Here is a 20,111-nt window from a genome sequence, read left to right as displayed (position 1 = left end):
GAAATTAAATTTTGAAGCAAATAAAAATTCTAGATAGTTATAAATACTTTTATTTGAAGCGCATCAAGGGCTCCACGGAAAAGTGGACATTTAAAAGGGTTCCACTCATAAAAAAGTTTAAGAAACGCCGGTCTATATCATTAAAACTTTTATTCAAACATGACAGTTTCAATATTTGAATATAATTAACACCAGATATTTACCAATAATAAAATAAAACCAAATACGTTTTTTAAATTCAACACCTAACAAGGCCAAAATGAAAAACGATGTATGGGTCATTAAAGTATATTACTTTATCGGTCATTTGTTAGGAACAAGCAGTCCTGGAAATAAAACCAGATTGATAACATTAAGAAATCTATTATATACAATAATTTTAAGCAATTTAGTGATTATTGGAAGTATATATTCATTGTTGAATCGATTACATGGTACTTGGTTAGGAAATTATTCGTTATCGTTAATTATACTAGAATTCATAGAAACTTTACTGGAATTATTATTCATGTTGTTTTGCATTTTCAACGGATTCAAATACAAAGACATATGGATAGATATATTTTTCAGTTTCAATAAAATCGACCGAGTGTTTTCTCCATACAAATTCAGAATAAAACGCAGTAAAGTAAATTATATATTGAAATTTATAATATTTAATATGTTGTATGCGGCGATACACGTTACCGAATTGTTGATTTGGGAACATAGAGAAAACCTCAACAACGAATACGGATACCTTCTGTACAGAATCGTGATGTATTACCACTTTTTCAACACGTTCACCGCCATGAGTATAACAGACGCCCTAAACTCTAGATACAAATTTTTACGTTCGTTAATGACGAAAACGTTCGCGGAAAGTGAAACGACAGTGATTATTTGTCAAGATACAAAAATTATTTCTATAAAATTCACGAAAATTAAACAAGTTTTTTGGTTACTGGACGGTATCGTTCAAAATTACAATAACGTTTTCGGTTGGCCGGTGTTTTTCGGCACAATAATTAGTGTGATTGTTTGTCTCGCCGATTTAAATATAATGACAAATTTCGCAAATACCAAGAACTCATTCGATATATCGGTTGCAGTAATAAATGCATTGTATTCTATTATATATTTAGTACGTATATTTATTTATTTAATTTTATTCTTTAATGCTTCAAAACAGAGGCCCTTAGGGGATGGAGAACAGAGTAATTGCCTGGGCCTCGTTCTTGCAGAGGGCAACAACCCAAGCAAATTTTGAAAAATATCGATTTTTTATAATTTTTCCTATATAAAAGTTTATTGTGACCCTTAATTACTTATCAAGGTTATAACATAACGGTAAATTAAAATAAAGTTAGGGCTTCACGTTCTAATAAAGTGCCAAATAATTATTAGCCACATAACTTTACTAGGAACTTAATTGTCGAATAAATGTTTACTGTTTCTTCATCCCAGTTGGTTTAAATCCGAATTAACTAATAAGTATTTGTCACTTTATTATGTATTCACCAAATATTCTACTGTTGGTATAACTATGAAAGATGTCTATATAGCAATCGTCCATGTTTTGTATAAGAAAAGAAATAAGCGAAAAAACGTTTTTCTATTGACGGTTTCCTACGATTTGTGTTTGTTTCAACTATCTGTGCGTAATTAAATTTGCACTTGTTTTGTTAAGGTTAATGTTGAAGTAGTCGCTAGTTGGAAAAAGTTGAGTCTGAAAATTATAATTTATATTGAAAATAATTGATAGGAAAGAAAAAAGAAAACGGTCAAAAAATTTCATCATCGGACAAAAAATTGTAATGATCAATGTATTTCTTCAATCAAATATTCTAAATCTTGAAAGCATCCATATTAAATATTTAACTAACTTAACTGTTGAAAGTTATGGATAGGTAATCGTGATTATTAGGTTTTATATTTATAAATGAAATACACAGTGGTTAACATTCATATATTAAGTCTTTATTTAAAAGACTACGTTTTCGAGAAGCGTCCTCACGCTTGAAAGAGTCGGTTTGTACTAACTAAAAACTAATAATAAAATATTCACATTGAGGTCTAAGCCTCTCCTTAAGAATCGTAACATTACAGATGTTTTACTAAAATATATGCATTACTCCGAAAAGTAAAAAAGAGTCCTTTATGTGACCCATGTGTCCGGGGTCATAAAACAGAGGTAGGACTTACTTTTCCTTTTCTAAAATATCTTTCAACTAAATGTTAAGTTTCCTTAAACATAAAATCTAAGCATAATATTAAAATACTAAAATAAAAAAAAAATAATAATTTGTAAAATAGGATTCAATTTTGCTCAGAGAAATTCAACACGCCCCCTCAAAAATGAATCCCTTACATAAAAACAAACTTGTAAAAATACAGTCTACATAATAATATTTTACAACTAAAATCCTAAGTATTAAGTACTCCATACATTTCTTACAATATTATCTTTACTTGAATAAAACCCGTAATGACCCTTCTCTCAACGTAGTCCATCAACTTATATGACTCTACCTGGTCCAACATTTGTTGCTTAAGGGTTTAAGGGAAAACCCAACATCTTATGGGAAAACCTTACCAGACCAATTTACAATAGTGTTACAAAAAAAAATTCTTAAAAACTATTTCAAGTCCATTTTGCCCCTGTCAGTGATTTAGTCAATACATCGGCTATCCGCTGATCTGTAGGCATATAAATTAATTTGATTAGTCCCTTTTCTACTTTATCACGAGAATAGTGATATTTTATATCGATATGTTTCGATCTTTTGTGACTTGATGGATTATTTGCAATACTTATGCATCCATTGTTATCCTCATATATTATTATAGGACCTGATATAATTATTTTTATACTCTCTGCTAGTGATCGCAACCACAGAGCTTCTCGTGCAGCCTCATACAAAGCCATATATTCAGCTTCTGGAGTAGAGCCTGCCACGGAAGTCTGCCGCTTCGTAGCCCAACAGATAGTACAATTTTCGTATAATTTAAAAAGATAACCCGTCGTACTTTTTCTATCATTAATATCACCCGCCCAATCAGCATCAGCATATCCACTTATTATATTTTTATAATGACTTCTAGTATATACTAATTTTAAATCGATTGTGCCCTTTAAATATCTTAAGATTCTTTTTAAATATTGCCATAATTTAATATTATTTTTGTTCATATATCTACTAACAATATTGACTGAAAAACTCAGATCTGGGCGAGTACAAATCATTAAATACATCAAACAACCAATAATAGTTCGACATGGCTTATTACAATTTTTATCTAAATTTAAAGCTTCATAATCTATTTTGTTTTCAAGAGGACTATTTTCTGGATCACAATCTTGCATCTTAAATTTTTCTAGAACTAATTTTACATACGCACTTTGATCTAATGTTATGACTGACTCTGTTCTGGAAACTCTTATATCTAGAAATAATCTTATTTCTTTAAGATCTACCATTTGAAATTTATGCATTAAATATTCTTTTAAACTATTCATCGTATCTTTATTCAGAGTGGCAATAACAAGATCATCAACATATAGTACGACATAAATATTTCTGGAAATATCCCCCAAATCTAAGATATAAATGCACGGATCTACTGGAGAATTTTGAAAATTCCTTGATTTTAAAGTTTTGTCAAATACCTCAAACCAACACCAGGCTGCCTGCTTCAAACTATAAAGTACTTTGTTTAATTTACAGACCTGACCCTTTTTACATTGAACGCCCTCAGGTACCCTCATAAAAATTTCTTCTTCTAATTTGCCATTCAAAAATGCTATTTTTACATCCATATGGTGTAGTAACAGATTATTCTGGTTGGCAAAAGCGACAATGAATCTAAAACTAGATATTCTAGCAACTGGCGCAAAAGTTTCGTCATCGTCTACCATATATTCCTGACTAAAACCTCTTGCTACTAAAGCTTTATATTTACAAGAACTACCAAATTCATTATTCTTAATTGTAAATACCCATTTACAGTCTACAATATTTTTATCAGTAGGTATTGGTACTAATGTCCAAGTATTATTTGTATCAAGTGAATTAAGTTCACTTTCAATAGCTTGTTCCCATTGAATTCTATCCGGCCTATTTTTAATTTCATCAAATGACTTCGGTGCACCACTTATTATTATTTGAGCTGATAACATACATTCTTCTGGACTACCAGATTCATCATATGATATTTTAGGAAGACCTCTGATCCTTTCACTCCTCCAACGACTGGTGTCAAAATCACTATTTTCAATTTTTAATCTTGGAAATTTATTTCTGGGATCACAGAGTACATCTGATTTCTCATTATCAGATTCATTACCTGGTTTATCATTACCAGTTTTACATACACTATCTGATTTCTCAATATCAGATACATTATCTGATTTATCATCATCAGATTTATATACACTATCTGATTTCTCAATATCAGATTTATTGAAACTATCTGGTTCATCATTACCAGATTTATTTTCCATTACTGAAACTTCAAATGAATCAGTTTCATCTGCGGAACCCTTATTTGTTCTGTCACATTTTATACCTGGCCGAGACACCATATAATTTGTCTCGTCCACAATAACATCCCTTACAACGGCATGTTTATGAGATTCTACATCCCATACTCTGTAACCATTTGGTTCATAACCAACCAGTACACCTTTCCAAGATTTATTATCGAATTTAGTTTTATTGAGTTTATCATGTACATATACAGTAGAACCAAATATTTTTAAATATTTAAACAAAGGCTTTTTGCTATGCCACAACTCATAAGGTGTCTTCATTATTTTTAATGCTCTACTCGGAATAATATTTATCAAATAAGTTGCTGTTAAAACTGCATCACCCCAGAAAACTTTATCTAAACAAGATCCAGCTATCATTGACAGAGCTTTTTCTGTAATTGTTCTAACCATACGTTCAGCAGCGCCATTTAATTGAGGAGTTCGCGGAACTGTTAAATGATAAGTTATGCCTTTATTTTTACAGTAATCTTTCATATCATTTGATAAATATTCTCTACCGTTATGTATGTATAAGTAATTTAATTTGAGATTGAAATGTGATTCACTTTTCGCGACAAAATCTTTAAATACTGAAAACACCTCTGATTTATGTTTAAGCAAATATATTACACATTAATGAGTATAATGATCAAGAAATAAAACAAACAAATTTTTATCATTTAGTGCCGTCGGAGCCACATGATTGAATCACATACATCAGAATGTACAATAAACAATGGTCTTCTTACATGATCTCGATTTTTAACTTTATTGAAAGGTAATCGAGTTTGCTTGCCATTAATACAAGCTTCACATATCTTATCAATCGGATTGATTTCTTTTATTTCTTCGAAATCGTCTATCATATTATGTATCTTTACTTTTACAAATTTATCCTTACTTATATGACCTAATCTCTTATGCCAAATGTTATAATTTATTTTCTTATTGTCGAGTATTTTGACGACAGAATTTATTTCGTAATTTTCAATAGTAAAGTTTATTTGCGTCAAACTATTTAGTGGCTTACCTTGCATGATAAGTGTACCATTTTTACTTATCTTTACTCCATGCTGATCGAACAAGATGACCATGCCTGACTTTTGGCCTGACTGGAAACCGACAGTAGATTGTATGGGACTTCTGGACTGTAAAGAACTTCTCCAATTGTCACCTTTACGTCTTTGTTGGTTGTCACATTAATTGAACCTCATTTTGTTGCTGAAATGTACTGCTCGCTCTTGGCAACCAAAATTTTAATTGGTGTTTCAAGTGGCTCAAATGTTCTGGAGATGTCTTCTCTGTTTATAATATGATCGGATGCTCCGGAATCTAACAAGAAAACAATTTTATTCTGATTTGTTTCAATTAATTTATTTCCACCAGCCATAAAAGTGATAGCGAATTCGGTTCCACTGATTGAGCAATTTGAGCAGCCTTAGTTGTTTTTCGTTCGTTGTACTCTTGGTTTTTCTTAAAGTAAATGCAATCTCTTCTTATATGTCCTATGCGGCCACACTGATAGCGTTTTGTTTTATTTTTACTTTTAAAAGAGTTTTTTAAAATTCTTGGATGGCTTGTGACCATTCTTAAATTTTGATTTTCCATTATAATTTGATCTCCGGAAGGGAAACTTCTTTTCACTTGATTTATCACTATTTTCGGCAACTAATATTTTTGTACTAGTATCACGATTTTGTCCTTTCACTTTAATTTCGTGATTCAATAAAAGCGATTTTACAAAGTCTAAATCTAGTTGATCTTCACGTAATGTTTCGATTGCAATAGATACTGCTTCATACGATGATGGAAGTGTTTTTAATAAACTAAGTACTTTACCTGCTTCATCTATTATTGATCCAGACGCTAGCAGATCATTTACGTACGTATCAAAAATTGAAAAGTGTTCTCTTAGTGGCATATCAGGCGCTAATTTTAATTCTGAAAGTCTTTGATTCATCATCATTTGTGTTGGAAGACTTTTTCGATCATATACAGAATCTAATTTTTCCTTTTCCTTTTCTAAAATATCTTTCAACTAAATGTTAAGTTTCCTTAAACATAAAATCTAAGCATAATATTAAAATACTAAAATAAAAAAAAAATAATAATTTGTAAAATAGGATTCAATTTTGCTCAGAGAAATTCAACATTAACGAATATTTAAAAAAATTAAATAATCAAATATGGTATGATAAATTAACAAATCATAACATTTTAGGTTGAGTTTTTAATTGGCACTTGTAACTGCCTAATAACTTATTTGGCAAATAACTCGGAGGTTTACGTTATGAGAAGGTGAAGACACCGAATTTTTGGTTATTCGGTAATAATAATTAGTTAGGGACTTTATTAGGAAGTGAAGAAACCCAGCCTTAGTTAACTTTTCATTCATTCAAAACTTGGATATCGCGCCTCAAAACATTCGGTTTTTTAATAGCATGGCACTCGGGAGTTGGAACATAATGTTTTGCTCCTCTATCGCTCAGGAAATCCTATGTTTCAACTCTTGTCACCTTGGAATTATTTTGCTTGTAGTATGTGTTACAAAATCTTTACTGTACCATACATATCTTTCAATTTTATTGAATATTACGTTCTTATAGTATTTAAAGTATTGGGTGAGCTGAAAAAGTGTAATTATAGTATATAAGATAACTAGCAAACCCGGCGAACTCCGTTTCGCCACCAAATGGCTTCGTTTTATGTAACATTTCGTTTGGTGATTAAAACATGAAGAAATTTTTTTTTTGTTTTATATTTGAAAAGGAAAAATTTTATTTCATTTCACAACAGTAATGAATTCATTTCGATTACAAAAATGAAGTGTTATGTAGTTGAACTTCTCTAAGTAAATGAAAGTGAATCCAAATTAAATACTGAATCGAAGCGTTATACGTGTCCTCAAATTATCCGTTTCATTGAAGTGCTCTTTGGTAAACCACATTTTTTGTTTTTTGGTCTGACGTTAACACAAACAAAGCGGATGGTATCCCAACTCGTGAACACGCAACGTATAACTGCCCATGTGAAAAACAATGATTTTCTAAATGTATCCCGCAAACACTAAGCGATTGGCCTTGCGACTTGTTAATTGTCATTGCGAACGCAAGGCGAACTGGAAATTGCAATCGTTTGAATTCAAACGGAAGATCAGTCGGAATCATTGGTATTCGAGGAATACATACATTTTCACCTGTGTACTTTCCGTTAATAATGGTTGCCTCAATCAAATTCGGCATAAGTCTTTTTACCGAAAGTCGAGTACCGTTGCAAAGTCGCGGTGGATTCAAATTACGCAATATCATAATAACTGTACCAACTTTGAGTTGCAAGTTATGTGGTGGAAATCCTGGCAACTCCAGAGAGTTCAAAAGCTCCGTTGGATAATTTACTACATCATCGGGATTTGTTATGGAATCAACGGATTTGTATGTTACCAAATCGCCAGCAATTTTTGATTGAATGGTGAAATCAGTGCATGTACATCATTATTCTTTGCGGCAAGAATTGCTCGTTGACTTAACCAAACATAATTCTGACTATTTCCTTCGAAAAATTTAAGCGAACCAAAAAGCTGTAATATTTTATGTTTACCTAGCAACGATCAAATTTCAGCGATAATACTGCACTAGTGCAAATTATCGATAATTTGCACTAGTGCCAAATTTTCGTCTAGGATTAATAAACATCATTTGGTTTTAATTTTATATTTTAAGAAAAGGAACAATTATTGTTTATTTTAAATTAAATTTTTCTCAGGAAATAGTCTGCCAAAATGCCCTCTCGTGCATGTCAAATTGTCTCATAATTTAAATTATCCACAATTTGACATGCACTCCGGACATTAATATTGATAATTCTCATTAATGTTTGGGAAAACATTTTCAATAAGAGCTAATTGAGAGTCTACAAATCGGCAAAAGTCGTTGGTAAGAGTAATTAATCCAGATGTCGCATCCACTGGAACTTTTCCATTTCCAACAGCTAACAATTGTTTGGAAAATTGTGCAGCACTTTGATCATTTTGAAGTTGAACTCTCATATTAGTGGTTAGCGATAATGTTTTTACGTTATTCCATAAAGATGATGCCTTCAGGCAAGCATTCAATTCATCTGCAGGCGTTCCACGGGGAATTACTGACAACGTCTGCCTGAAATCGCCTGCCAACAATATCATCAAGCCGCCAAATATGTTGTTATTTCGCCGAAGATCCTTCAGTGTGAAGTTAAGTGCTTCAAGTGATTTCTTATGTGCCATTGTGCACTCATCCCAAACAATGAGCTTGCATTGCATCAACAATTTCCCATTGCACTGGATCGGGAAATATTGCATGTTGGAGTATCAATTGTGTTTAAATTGAGTGGCAACTTAAGCGCAGATTGTGCAGTACGACCGCCATCTAGAAGAATCGCCGCAATTCCAGATGATGCTAACGCCAAAGCTATGTCACATCTTGATCGACTTAAAATATTGGTTTGTAGTACATGCTATGTATCAGAGATGGCGCTGTATGTGAAAAAAGATTTTCCCGCTTTTCTATTGAAATTTTTCCTGAATTTTCTTTGCTATAAATCTCACGGAGCCCGAGACCTTTCCAACGAATACAAAACCGTGGAAAGCGGTTCGTGCGTTTTGGAGTTATAGCGTCAGGAAGGAAAACCCGACTTATTTTTATATAGTAGATTTTTTGGATTAATTGATATAAAATGTGTTGCTCTGAAAACAAAGAAACGACATTTAAAGTTTATTTCTACTATTCTTTCTTAAATAAGAAATAATTCTTGAATTAAAACTATTCACATCTCCCAACTTATTCAAATTCTATATTTTATCCTAATCGAAATTGACAATAACCGACAATGTTATTGTGACATCTATGACAGTTCTACCATAGACATCAACCTTCTTTAATTTCTTATTTCTTAGACCTTTTGATATTGAAGTTAAGTCGAAACCTCAATTTATTTCTAACTTTTAAAAATTATTGAAGAAAAATAATTTTGAAACAGAAGAGACCTAAAATCAAGAACATCTAGAAACATAAACAACATCATAACCTATAGATAAGTAAAGCAAACCATATTTCCAACTAAAAAAATACAATTTCTTTACATCTTCCCCGCCCAGTGAGGCAAATTTGAATAAAACTTCCTCTTCGTGTACTATTCCTGTTTTTCTTCTAAAACTTTCTTTGGATTACGCTATTGTTTTTATTCTTCATTTAATGCCAAAACTAGTACAAGTTTCGTTATATGGGAAAGGTTGGATTCTGTTCTACTTCTGTCTTCAATTCTTGAAGGAATTGACCAAAAAGCTGAATTTATATCTAATGTAGTGAAAAATTCGCAATTTGTAGGACTACGATTTTGTTTAAATCTATAAAGTTTATAGAAAGCATTATTTCTTATTTTCTTCTTCTTTCTTGTAAATGATTATTCTATCAGCTTATGATCTAATAATTTCGCTATTTATTGCTCTACCTCTTTTTTTTTCTTCTATAGTACATCTTTTAGGGAAAAATATAAACAGATACAGAAAATAATCAAACAAAGAATAAGAGTGGCCAAAGAAGATTGGATGGAAGATAAATGCATTGAATGGAAGAGTTTCAAGACAAATATGACACGTTCATATGATTAAAAAAGTTAGAGAAGTAGCTGTCTTATACGACAAGAAGACTCCTCATACCTTAAGGAATTCAAAAGGAAAATAAATCATAGATAAAGAAAAAATTCGAACAACTTGGTATGTGTATATCAAAGAACTGTATAATGACACTAGATCAGAAGAACAAATGGCATATGATAAAGACGAACAACCAGAAATACTAAAATCAGAAGTGATATATGTTATAATGTTTGCAAAAAACAAGAAAGTTGTTGGACCTGACAACATTCCAACAGAGATGCTAAAGCTTATAAATGAAGAAAACATAGTCAAACTCAATCATATTTATTCAACCGCTGAAATTCCAGAAGACTAGTTAAAATCCGAAATCATAACTTTGCCAAAAAAACAACATTCAAAGCACTGTAGCGACTATAGACTTATAAGTCTTATGAGTCACACTATAAAAATATTCTTAAAAATCATCCACTCTAGAATCAGAAATAAGTGCGAAGAAGATCAAGACGAAACTCAATTAGGCTTCAGAAATGTGATGGAAACACGAGAAGCACTTTTTGCACAGAATATATTACTACAAAAATACCGGGACCAACGAAAAGATGTATTCGCAGTCTTACGAAAAGGCATTAGATCGAGTACAACACGACAAGTTGATAAATATATTAAGGCAAAAAGGAGTTGATAGTTCCGACGTAAGAATCATCGAAAAATTATATTTGCACCAAAGAGCGGGCGTTCGAATCAACGGAAAATCGACAGAAGAATGCATACTCTCACCACTTCTGTTTGTTCTGCACTGTTTTATCTGAATATAAATTAAAGATCTTTAAGCAAGCTATGCACAACTTAACCTATGGACAAAAAATTAACGGTAAAATTGTAAATACAATCAGATATACAGACGATACAGTTGTAGTGTGTGACGACTTGAATGGACTGCAATGCCTTTTAAACGCCATTGATAGAGTAGGAGTTGGAGAATGCTAGAGAATGGACTAGGATAAGAGAAGCAGGATAATTATTTAGACTATTTCAAGATAGAGAGAGATTTGTGTGCAGGGGCGTTGTCCTGCAAAAACAAAACACCTTTGGATAGCTTTCCGGGTCTTTTTTTTTAATTTTTTCCCATAGAGTGGTCAGATGTCGAATAGTAATGACCAGTTATTGTTCTACCCTTATCCAAAAAATCAATCATGATTACTCCATGGCAATACCAAAAAACTGAAGCATAAACTTTTCCAGCAGATTTTTGGTTAGGTTAGGTCGAAACTTCTTAGGTCTTAGAGAACCAGAATGTCGCCATCCCATCGATTGTTGCTTTGTTTTTGGATGCGATGCTTCTACCCTTGCACGCTTTTGGTCAACATTCAAACATTTGGGGACCCATTTTGCAGCAATGTTTCTCATTTCATCTTTTATCTTTTAATTTATTGCGTAACTTTACTTTTTTGACGTCAAACTTTACACTGACACTTCTAATAACTTATTGTTCGTTACTATTATAACGCAATATTTTGTTTATGCATGGAACTGGTCTAGGCTAACTAGATATCAATACATCATCGTAAGTCTTTTCGTCATTCGTATCCTTTAACTGTACCAAGATCATACTTATCTTTTGCAAAAACTGATTTGTATTTTGTTATTAATTTATCAATCTCAGACTTTTAAGTCTCATCTCGATGATTAACTTTTACTTCAAAATCTTCTTTTTTCATGTGGTCTTTAAAATTCTTCTATATAATCAGTATTTTCGTTCTTTTCTTTTTTCTTTCTATGTTTGACAATGTTTCTTCTCTGCAACATCACTTTTGAGTTGTATTCAAATCTTCATCTGTCATGTCTTTACTCGTAAATGTATCCAATTAAGGGGAGAATAAGTTGAGTAATAAAATATTTTGACATTGAAATTTTGTTTGGTTCTATAGTAGGCTAAGAATTTTTCAATATCCAAGGCGGATGAGGATTACTCACCCCTAAACCTCGCATCGCCTGACCCTGACTTGAATATAGTATTGAACACCGAGAAGCTCGAACAGTGGTTACGAAAGGCACTACACGGTATATATCATCACGACCTCAACCAGCTGCATGTTGACAAAGAAGCTTCAAACAGATGGTTTACTAACGGAAATTTCTTTCCAGAGACCGAAAGTTTTATTATGGCTATCCAGGATCAAGTTATTAACACGAATAACTACAAGAAGAATAAAGGATCCGAACAATCAATCTGACAAATGCAGAAAGTGCCAACAAACATCAGAGACCATCCAACATATAACATCTGCTTGTAGTGTGTTAGCTAATACCGACTATCTACACCGATATAACCAAGTGTGCAACTTCATCTACCAGAAACTGGTTAAAAAGTTTGGTCTTCTCAATATATATACATCGTATATTACAAGTACCATCCGCAGAAGGTGCTCGAAAATGAGAATTCCATATTCTACTACGATAGGTCCATCATCACCGATACGCGGATCTCGCAATTGATATTAAACAGATATGGCACAGGAAAGATGTGGAAATAGTCCCAGTTATTATGTCTTTGAAGGCGGTTCATCATATGAATGATAATGATTAATAATTCTGTAATCATTTCATATTTATTATTATTCGTTTACATATCAAATGCACAAACCACGTGGAGACAATCGGCAGCATGGCATACGCGACTGACGATCAGTTCTCATGTGAAAGTTCTTCCAATATTAATTGCAGATGACAGTTATGCGAGGAACAATCAATATTTCATAAATACGCTCGGCAATCATACCAAATTAAGAAATGAAAAATAATGTTTACTCCCCGTGTAAACATCTAACAAACCGTCAGCCCACGTGACATCATCGTGACTGTTTACCAATAAAAATATCAAATCGTAAACATAAATGGATTTCTATTGGCCGAAACTGTCGGAAGGCGTATGTACACAATGTTTTCGAACTATTACTGCCAGACAGTCTACGATAAGCATTGACTTTGTTTGGTGAGATTTATTTAATTGATGAATTTCTTTAAATAAATTGAAATATGGCGTTATTTAGGCCATGGGCAAATGAAGACAATGAAATTTCACAGTGTACTGAGAATAAAGACAGGTATGAATTAAATAATTTAGATATACAAACACAACAAGTTATTTTAAATATATTCGACTGTTTAAAAGAGGAAATTATTCAGCAATCTGATAATGCAATCATAATAAGAATTGCTGAATTAACTAGAGTAGAACAGAAAAACATGTAAAGAAACACTGAAATCAGTTGATAAAGCAGCTCAAGATTTTATACGTAGGACAATTTATAGTTTATATAAGGAGAATAGGGTTGCGAATTAGAAGTAATACAGCAAAAGGTAGCAAATTATCCAGAATACAATTATACCAGTTTAGAAATATTGCGTCAAGTTTTGTCAGTATGTAGTTTTAAACACAACAAACTGAATAAACGGATGGCAATAACGCAATCTTCAAGGTTATTTCGATGGCGACAAGATTATTTGCGTCAAATAAAAGACTACCTCTAATAGACGAATGGGGTACAAAAAGGGCTTAGTTCACGTCTGTTACCCTGTTTAAACCAAACTCCCTTACAGGCAGATACATTTTACTCGTCTATTTACCTTTTATAATTTAATATTCAGTTGTAGCAAGTTAACGAGGTATAATAATGATTTTTTTAAGTTCAAAGTAGTACTACAATTAAGTGCATCTGTCTAAATAACGACGTAAGATGCCGTCCAATTTATAATGATTCGATTGTCTTTTATCGAATTGTTTCTCGTATAAGATATACATATTTCCAAAAGTATCTATAAAAATAATAAATTTATAAAATGAGGTATCTACGCCTATGATAGATCCAACAAAATTGTCGGCAAGGGTTTTTATAATCTGCAATTGATATTGGAAAAACTATAGATACTATGGCTCATGAGCGCGCTGACCAGGGTTGCCAGCTCCGGGCAACAGAAATCCAGAACACTAAATCAATTTTATAAACACAAAAAATTAACAAATCAACCAAAAACTGGATGAAATGCAGCCTTTATTCGTTCTTCAGCAGTCACTACTTATTCCACTGATATTTGTTTGGCTATTTGCGGCTTTATCAAGTCCTCATCTTGTTTAGACAGGAGACAATGGTTTTTAGCGGGCCCAAATCTCTCAAGGGCTGGTCCTACTGACAATTACCTAGTTGGTACATATTTGACAAGCTTTTGCCATTGTTTTTCGGCTTCGTCCACGAACTCTTTCAAACTTTCCCTCCTGAGGGCAGATTGTTGAAAATGATTTTAATTTAGTAGCAAAACATCAATTTCAACATTTTCATTGCTCAACTCACAAACCCGGGACAATCAGTGCCCCGGGGGCAGACAAGGTAGGACACCTGACAAGCGAATGGAAATCGGGATTGTCCTGAAAAATCCGGGACGGTTGGCAACCGTGGCGCTGACGGCGTCGCACGGGCTCATGCTTATGCTCCATGTAAAACGAAAGTTGCTTCCCACAAAATTCTTTAACTCACAAACTAATACAAGTATAACTGTCAAATTCATATACGCATCTTTTGAAGGTTAGGGCAAACTGAAAATCATGGATTCAATCTTATTGGCGTCATCTATGGGTCATTGGCCACAAACTTTTCATCCCACGAATATAAAATTGTAAAAAGTGCTATCATCATTCCACAATAATTATTTAACAAAGATTTTAAGTGCCATTCTTCTTTCAGACCTTGCTTTGAATGTATTTTGAAAGAATTATATATTATATATATATATATATATATATATATATATATATATATATATATATATATATATATATATATATATATAACTATTAAATACGTATATCTATATAAGCAAATACTTCTATTTTGTTGCTTTCAAATTTTTTGAAGCAAACGTGAAGCAAAAAAATTTTACACGTTACCTAAGCATTCGAATTAAGTTTAAGAGTCTGAAAATTTGGATTCAAAGTTCCTCAAATATATCCTTTTAAAAAACCAGTTCCGAATAAGTATTAGGGGCAAGGAAATTTTAACATGCTTATCCTACTATAGGCTTGAATACAATAAAAACAAACAAAATTAATTTTTTTTTGTTATTTTTTAGCTTTCAACTATAGCAATAGTCATTTCATGTGATAGAGTAGAAAAAACAGCCAGAAGAATAGTATCAGCATGTTATCTGAAACCAGGATTATTGGATAGAACGCCAATAAGAGATGATATTATATTTTTTGCAGAGTTTACAGAAAAACTTATTCCGAGCTTTTCGGCGGCTGGATTTTTCCAAATCAATCAAAATATATTATCTACACTGTTTTCTGCTATTATCACCTACTTAATTATAATAATTCAATTCAATTTAGCTTTGTAAAAGGTGCACCTATGATAAACAGGTAATAAATAAATTTATAGACTAGGAAATGGTTTAATTTCAACCGTGCTTTTAACGTACTTTCACGAAAAATTTGTCACATTAAAGTCCCCATCAAGCTTATGTACTCGTACTGCATTCCACTAAGCGTTCGCAATGCCTGAAATACTCTTTTGGGCGTTGCACATGGCCACCACGATCGTTGTGGTCGTGGCGAGAACGTCACTAATAATTTCATGACTAACGCTTACAACGACCATGTTGATGTGAGCGTTGAAAGAATTAGCGAAATTTTCATAAATCAAAGCTACAAAGATTACCGTCATGTGTTGAAACGGGAAAGACCGTGATCATGAACGTGATTGTCGTGAGTGCCTAGTGGAATGCACCGTTTTGATTATTCCATGCTAAAGTCCACCTTTCTCATAGAGGAAAACTTTGAGCGTTTTGTTGTTAGTTTGACATTGTTCATGAAATACACAACTGCACGTACGTGTTGGCGTAATAGGACGTGCATAATGCATCACGCTGTTTACGAGAGCTCTCGGTTACCTGGCAATCACACTGTTCTGAATTCCATATCCGAGCTACGTCGAATTAAATTGGAAAATTATAAATTTTATTAAAATATAGCGTTTTGAAGAGACTACTTCAACGCTTAAACCACAAGCAAACTATGGTCATAGAACATCTAGGACCGAAGATTGAGCTTAGACGAGTGCGCATCTACATTTCAAGGGACGCCGTGGAGCCTCCATTTTCATCTTTGAATGAGTTACATTATTCACATTTATTCACATTTTAACGTATTGCTTATCTTAATACTGTTATTACGTATTTCACTATATCACATTTTTTAAGCAAGTTCAAAAGTAAAGTCTAAAGCTTATAGATCACCGAATTTTTAAATTTGTCGCCGAAGCTAAGATCAATATAGCAGCTTACGACATTAGTAGGTTTACGCATGTTAACGCTTCTCTTCTTCACAGTTAATCTATTTTACAATTTTGACAATATGATTTTCTTTGATTGGGCTCATTTCCGTATCAATGGGTTTGTAACCGTCAAAATTTTTGTTACTGGAATATAGTGAGAATCCCAAACAACAGAAACCAGTGCATAATCCTCGTGGAGGAAAATAATTTGTACTTTCTTCTTTGATAATACGAAGGGGCAAGACGTCATTATTTGCTCATTCACATATTTTTCTTGCTGCCACGGCTGCTTTAATCTTCTGTTTCCAATACACGAATTTTATATTATCACACTCCATACTATTTATTAAAATATGTTGTGCGTCCTCAATAAACAATGATAAAGATAATAGAATTAGAGACTAGTCTTAAACAAGCTATAACATGTTTTAATTGAGTCGTAGGAAATTCACATGTGAAAACCGACATTACATATGAAACACCCTTTGTAACTTTGTTGAAAATCATCAAAGAAACAAACATCAAAGTTCGTTTCGTCCGTTTTGTACATAACATCTTGTATGTGTTTAAAAAGGGACTGCAAGTATCTTTCTGTATGATCATAGTAATAGTATCTTAGTGCCATTTCGTATAATGCTGCAATAGCCCCACGAGTGCTTAATCAATCGTCGCATTCAGGAGACCTTGTACTTAGCACTACTGCTATCTACCGGTGATCTGAAACGTGGTGGCCTGCTCGATTTACAGCCAGTTGTAGATTCGTTAGCAGTTTTATGCCTTTTTGGGTCAACTCATTGCTCGATGGGCATAGAACCAAGGATTTATTGCCTCTTAACAGGCTTTACCTGGACCTCCAAGTTGGAAGCTCTGGATGAAGGAAATTTGAAGGTAATGCAGGTTTTAAGCTTTGGCCTTCCTTTGGGCCTTGTCAAAAGCTTGGTAGAAACCAATGCTTTAGGGGTAGTAGTTTCCATGGCTTGTTTACTCAGAGCTGAATACGATCATGGGGCGAAATTGTTTACAAAACTACGACTTTAGATAACAGAACGATTAAGCTACGACTAAAACTAAAGTATGGTGATAAACTTATTATCACTGAAAAATTGGGAATATCAACATTCATATGCTTCATAGATGATAATCATGATATTTTGAATCAAGCCTGGCACGAAAAAAGTGTAAAAAAGAAGAACGATTCAGAGTCCTAGAGGCAGCTGCAGCTATCATTATATCATGACTGATGATTAAATTTCACATTTTTTCTTTAATTTAAATCTTTTCAATCCCCACTAATTTCCATTATTTTGCAATAGCTTCAAATTAAACATTATCACAACAGACCCGTGGAATAGGCCCCCTAGGGAAACAACGTTTAAAAAACGCGCTAAGTACACTACGTCATAGGTGGCGTGGAAACGTGTGCATATTAAGCTTATTACAACTTTTTGAATCATTATATCTCAGAAACGGTGGTTCGTAGGAGAAAAAGTATTCATACATTTTTTGTAGATAATTTTATGTTCTATAATTTTTGTCTGAGGTATTTTTGTGGTAAATCTTACTGCTTTACTGAAAATTTATTTTTTGACCTTTGACATTGAAAAAATTTTTTTCCATACACAGGTCTGATGAGGAACTTCCAAATTATATTTTAAACAATTTTACTGATTTTCAGCTTGATGGGAGTTTATGTAAGTTTGAATGTCTAAATTGATCGGAATATATAATAATTCTGAATAAAATATTCTTAAATTTCAACAACATGTATGGAAGATTTCTATAAAATTTATAACACCTATACAAAATGAAATATTAAAGGAATTATTTCCAGAAATAATTTTAAAAACCTATTCTACTATACAATTGACAATTTATTATCAAAAAATATTCATATTTGGCAATTTGTACTGATAACTGTTAAAAATTATAATTTTTTTAAATAAAATCAAGATTTTTATCCAAAATCATATTTAATGAATATAATTATTAATAACAATTTTTCAAAATTGTTACATGAAAAATTAGAAAAAATCTCAGTCTAACATTTTGATTGTTCATTTGTTCATATTTGATTTGTTTTTTCTGGAAATATAACATAAAAAGATTCAGTAGCTCAAACTCAAACAAACTATTTAAACTTTCACTGAAAAAAACTAGAATGCTTGCCACCTTTTATAGATAGATACCTTACAATGCCTTGTACATCTGCTCAAAAGTCCCCAATTTTTTAATTTTTTCTGTTTCTTGAATAGGAAGCAATTGATTGGTACTCAAGTTACCTTATTTGAGTGTAAGCTTATGAGCATACCTGCCTTGAGAGACAAGGATATTTTTCAATTTTATCTTCAAAAATTATATAATACTTTATAATTAAGTTGTCACTGCACCCTTTAAAAAAAACCAAGTATGGAATACAATATTTTATTTCGTGTTTATAAAGAATTAAATTTTATATCTAACCTGACAATATCATTTTATTCCATCTGAACATTCTTGAAATTTTTCACCAAATATCATTTCCCAGTACAACTCTTATCACCCATTTTATCACTTTCACACTTTTAGAATAAAAGTAAAGATGCAGTCATTGTTCTAATTTGTCTTTAAAACTATTGGTAAAATAAGCTTTTAGCGAATCAAGTGCTTTATACCGATGTGATATCTTATTTTTCTCTGATTTGGGCATTTCTGCATACGTCACATTATACCCTTCTGGTTCGAAGCATGGATCCCAACCAAAATCTCTTGGTCCTCTTGGGCTGACAATGGTACCATTTGTTATTCCTTGAAACAGTATAACTTCATCTTCTGCACCTCCGGGATGATAAGCAAATGTACATACTGCTTTTGCAGATTTATCATCAAATCCATGTAGCATTTGATGCAAGCCTTCTGGACCTAATTTTTCCAAAAACCATTTTATATAGGGACCTGGCAAACCTTTTAATGAGTTAAAACATAAAGCTGTGTCTTCTACGATAACGGGGCCTAATACTTGTTTATGTGCTTCTTTGGCTTTAAGGATTGATATTTCATCAAGTTCCCCTTGTAACTCTGGTAAATCCAATTTTTTATTAATCACCTGCCTAGGAAATTCTGAGCCTAAAATTTGAATTACTTCTTCCAATTTTTTAACATTACCAGTAACAAAAGTAATCGGCTTTAACATCTTGGTCCTTTAAAAATATGAAGTGAGGTTAAGTTACGTGAAGTTAGAGCATTGAACTATATCATATAGTTCAATGGCTCAGAGTTGATTTTATCTAGCAGAGTACGTGATGATAAACTTACTTTCATTTCAACGCTCGACGCTTAAGCCTCAAAACACTAAAATATACCAACTTTGTCCATAGATAATTTATTCAATAATGGCTCGATTAAATTCTTAGTTTAAATAAGTGAAAAAAAATACTATAAAATATTTACCTAGTAGTTTATTATACTTATCAGAACACTAGTAAATATGGGTTACAGTTTTTTTTTCTATACTACGCGATTTTTAAAACAATGCATTAATTTAAGATAATGATCCAGTCAAAATTGTACCACGTGGCCTTATTTGACGCTCCGAGTCAGCGTTGAACGTCAATATGAAATTGCACCCTAACAAATATTAGCCTATTGTCAAAATATGACGTAT

General features: G+C 32.4%; 2 protein-coding genes across 2 annotated transcripts; one reads left to right on the top strand and one right to left on the bottom strand.

Moving 5' to 3' along the window:
- The first annotated feature begins 340 nt into the window (after positions 1 to 340).
- LOC130442002 (uncharacterized) lies at positions 341 to 15,581 on the top strand. Its single transcript, XM_056775947.1, has 2 exons — positions 341 to 1,123; positions 15,270 to 15,581. The coding sequence occupies exons 1-2, from the start codon at positions 509 to 511 to the stop codon at positions 15,534 to 15,536; spliced, it is 882 nt and encodes a 293-aa protein (XP_056631925.1). The 5' UTR covers positions 341 to 508; the 3' UTR covers positions 15,537 to 15,581.
- Positions 15,582 to 18,878: 3,297 nt separating this feature from the next.
- LOC130442003 (inosine triphosphate pyrophosphatase) lies at positions 18,879 to 20,079 on the bottom strand. Its single transcript, XM_056775948.1, has one exon. The coding sequence runs from the start codon at positions 19,638 to 19,640 to the stop codon at positions 19,056 to 19,058; it is 585 nt and encodes a 194-aa protein (XP_056631926.1). The 5' UTR covers positions 19,641 to 20,079; the 3' UTR covers positions 18,879 to 19,055.
- Between the last annotated feature and the right edge of the window lie 32 nt (positions 20,080 to 20,111).

The sequence above is a fragment of the Diorhabda sublineata genome, chromosome 3 (assembly GCF_026230105.1).
Source record: "Diorhabda sublineata isolate icDioSubl1.1 chromosome 3, icDioSubl1.1, whole genome shotgun sequence".
In the NCBI taxonomy this organism is placed as follows: domain Eukaryota; kingdom Metazoa; phylum Arthropoda; class Insecta; order Coleoptera; family Chrysomelidae; genus Diorhabda; species Diorhabda sublineata.
The sequence above is the reverse complement of the archived record's forward strand: the minus strand, read 5'-3'. Positions and strand labels throughout refer to the sequence as shown.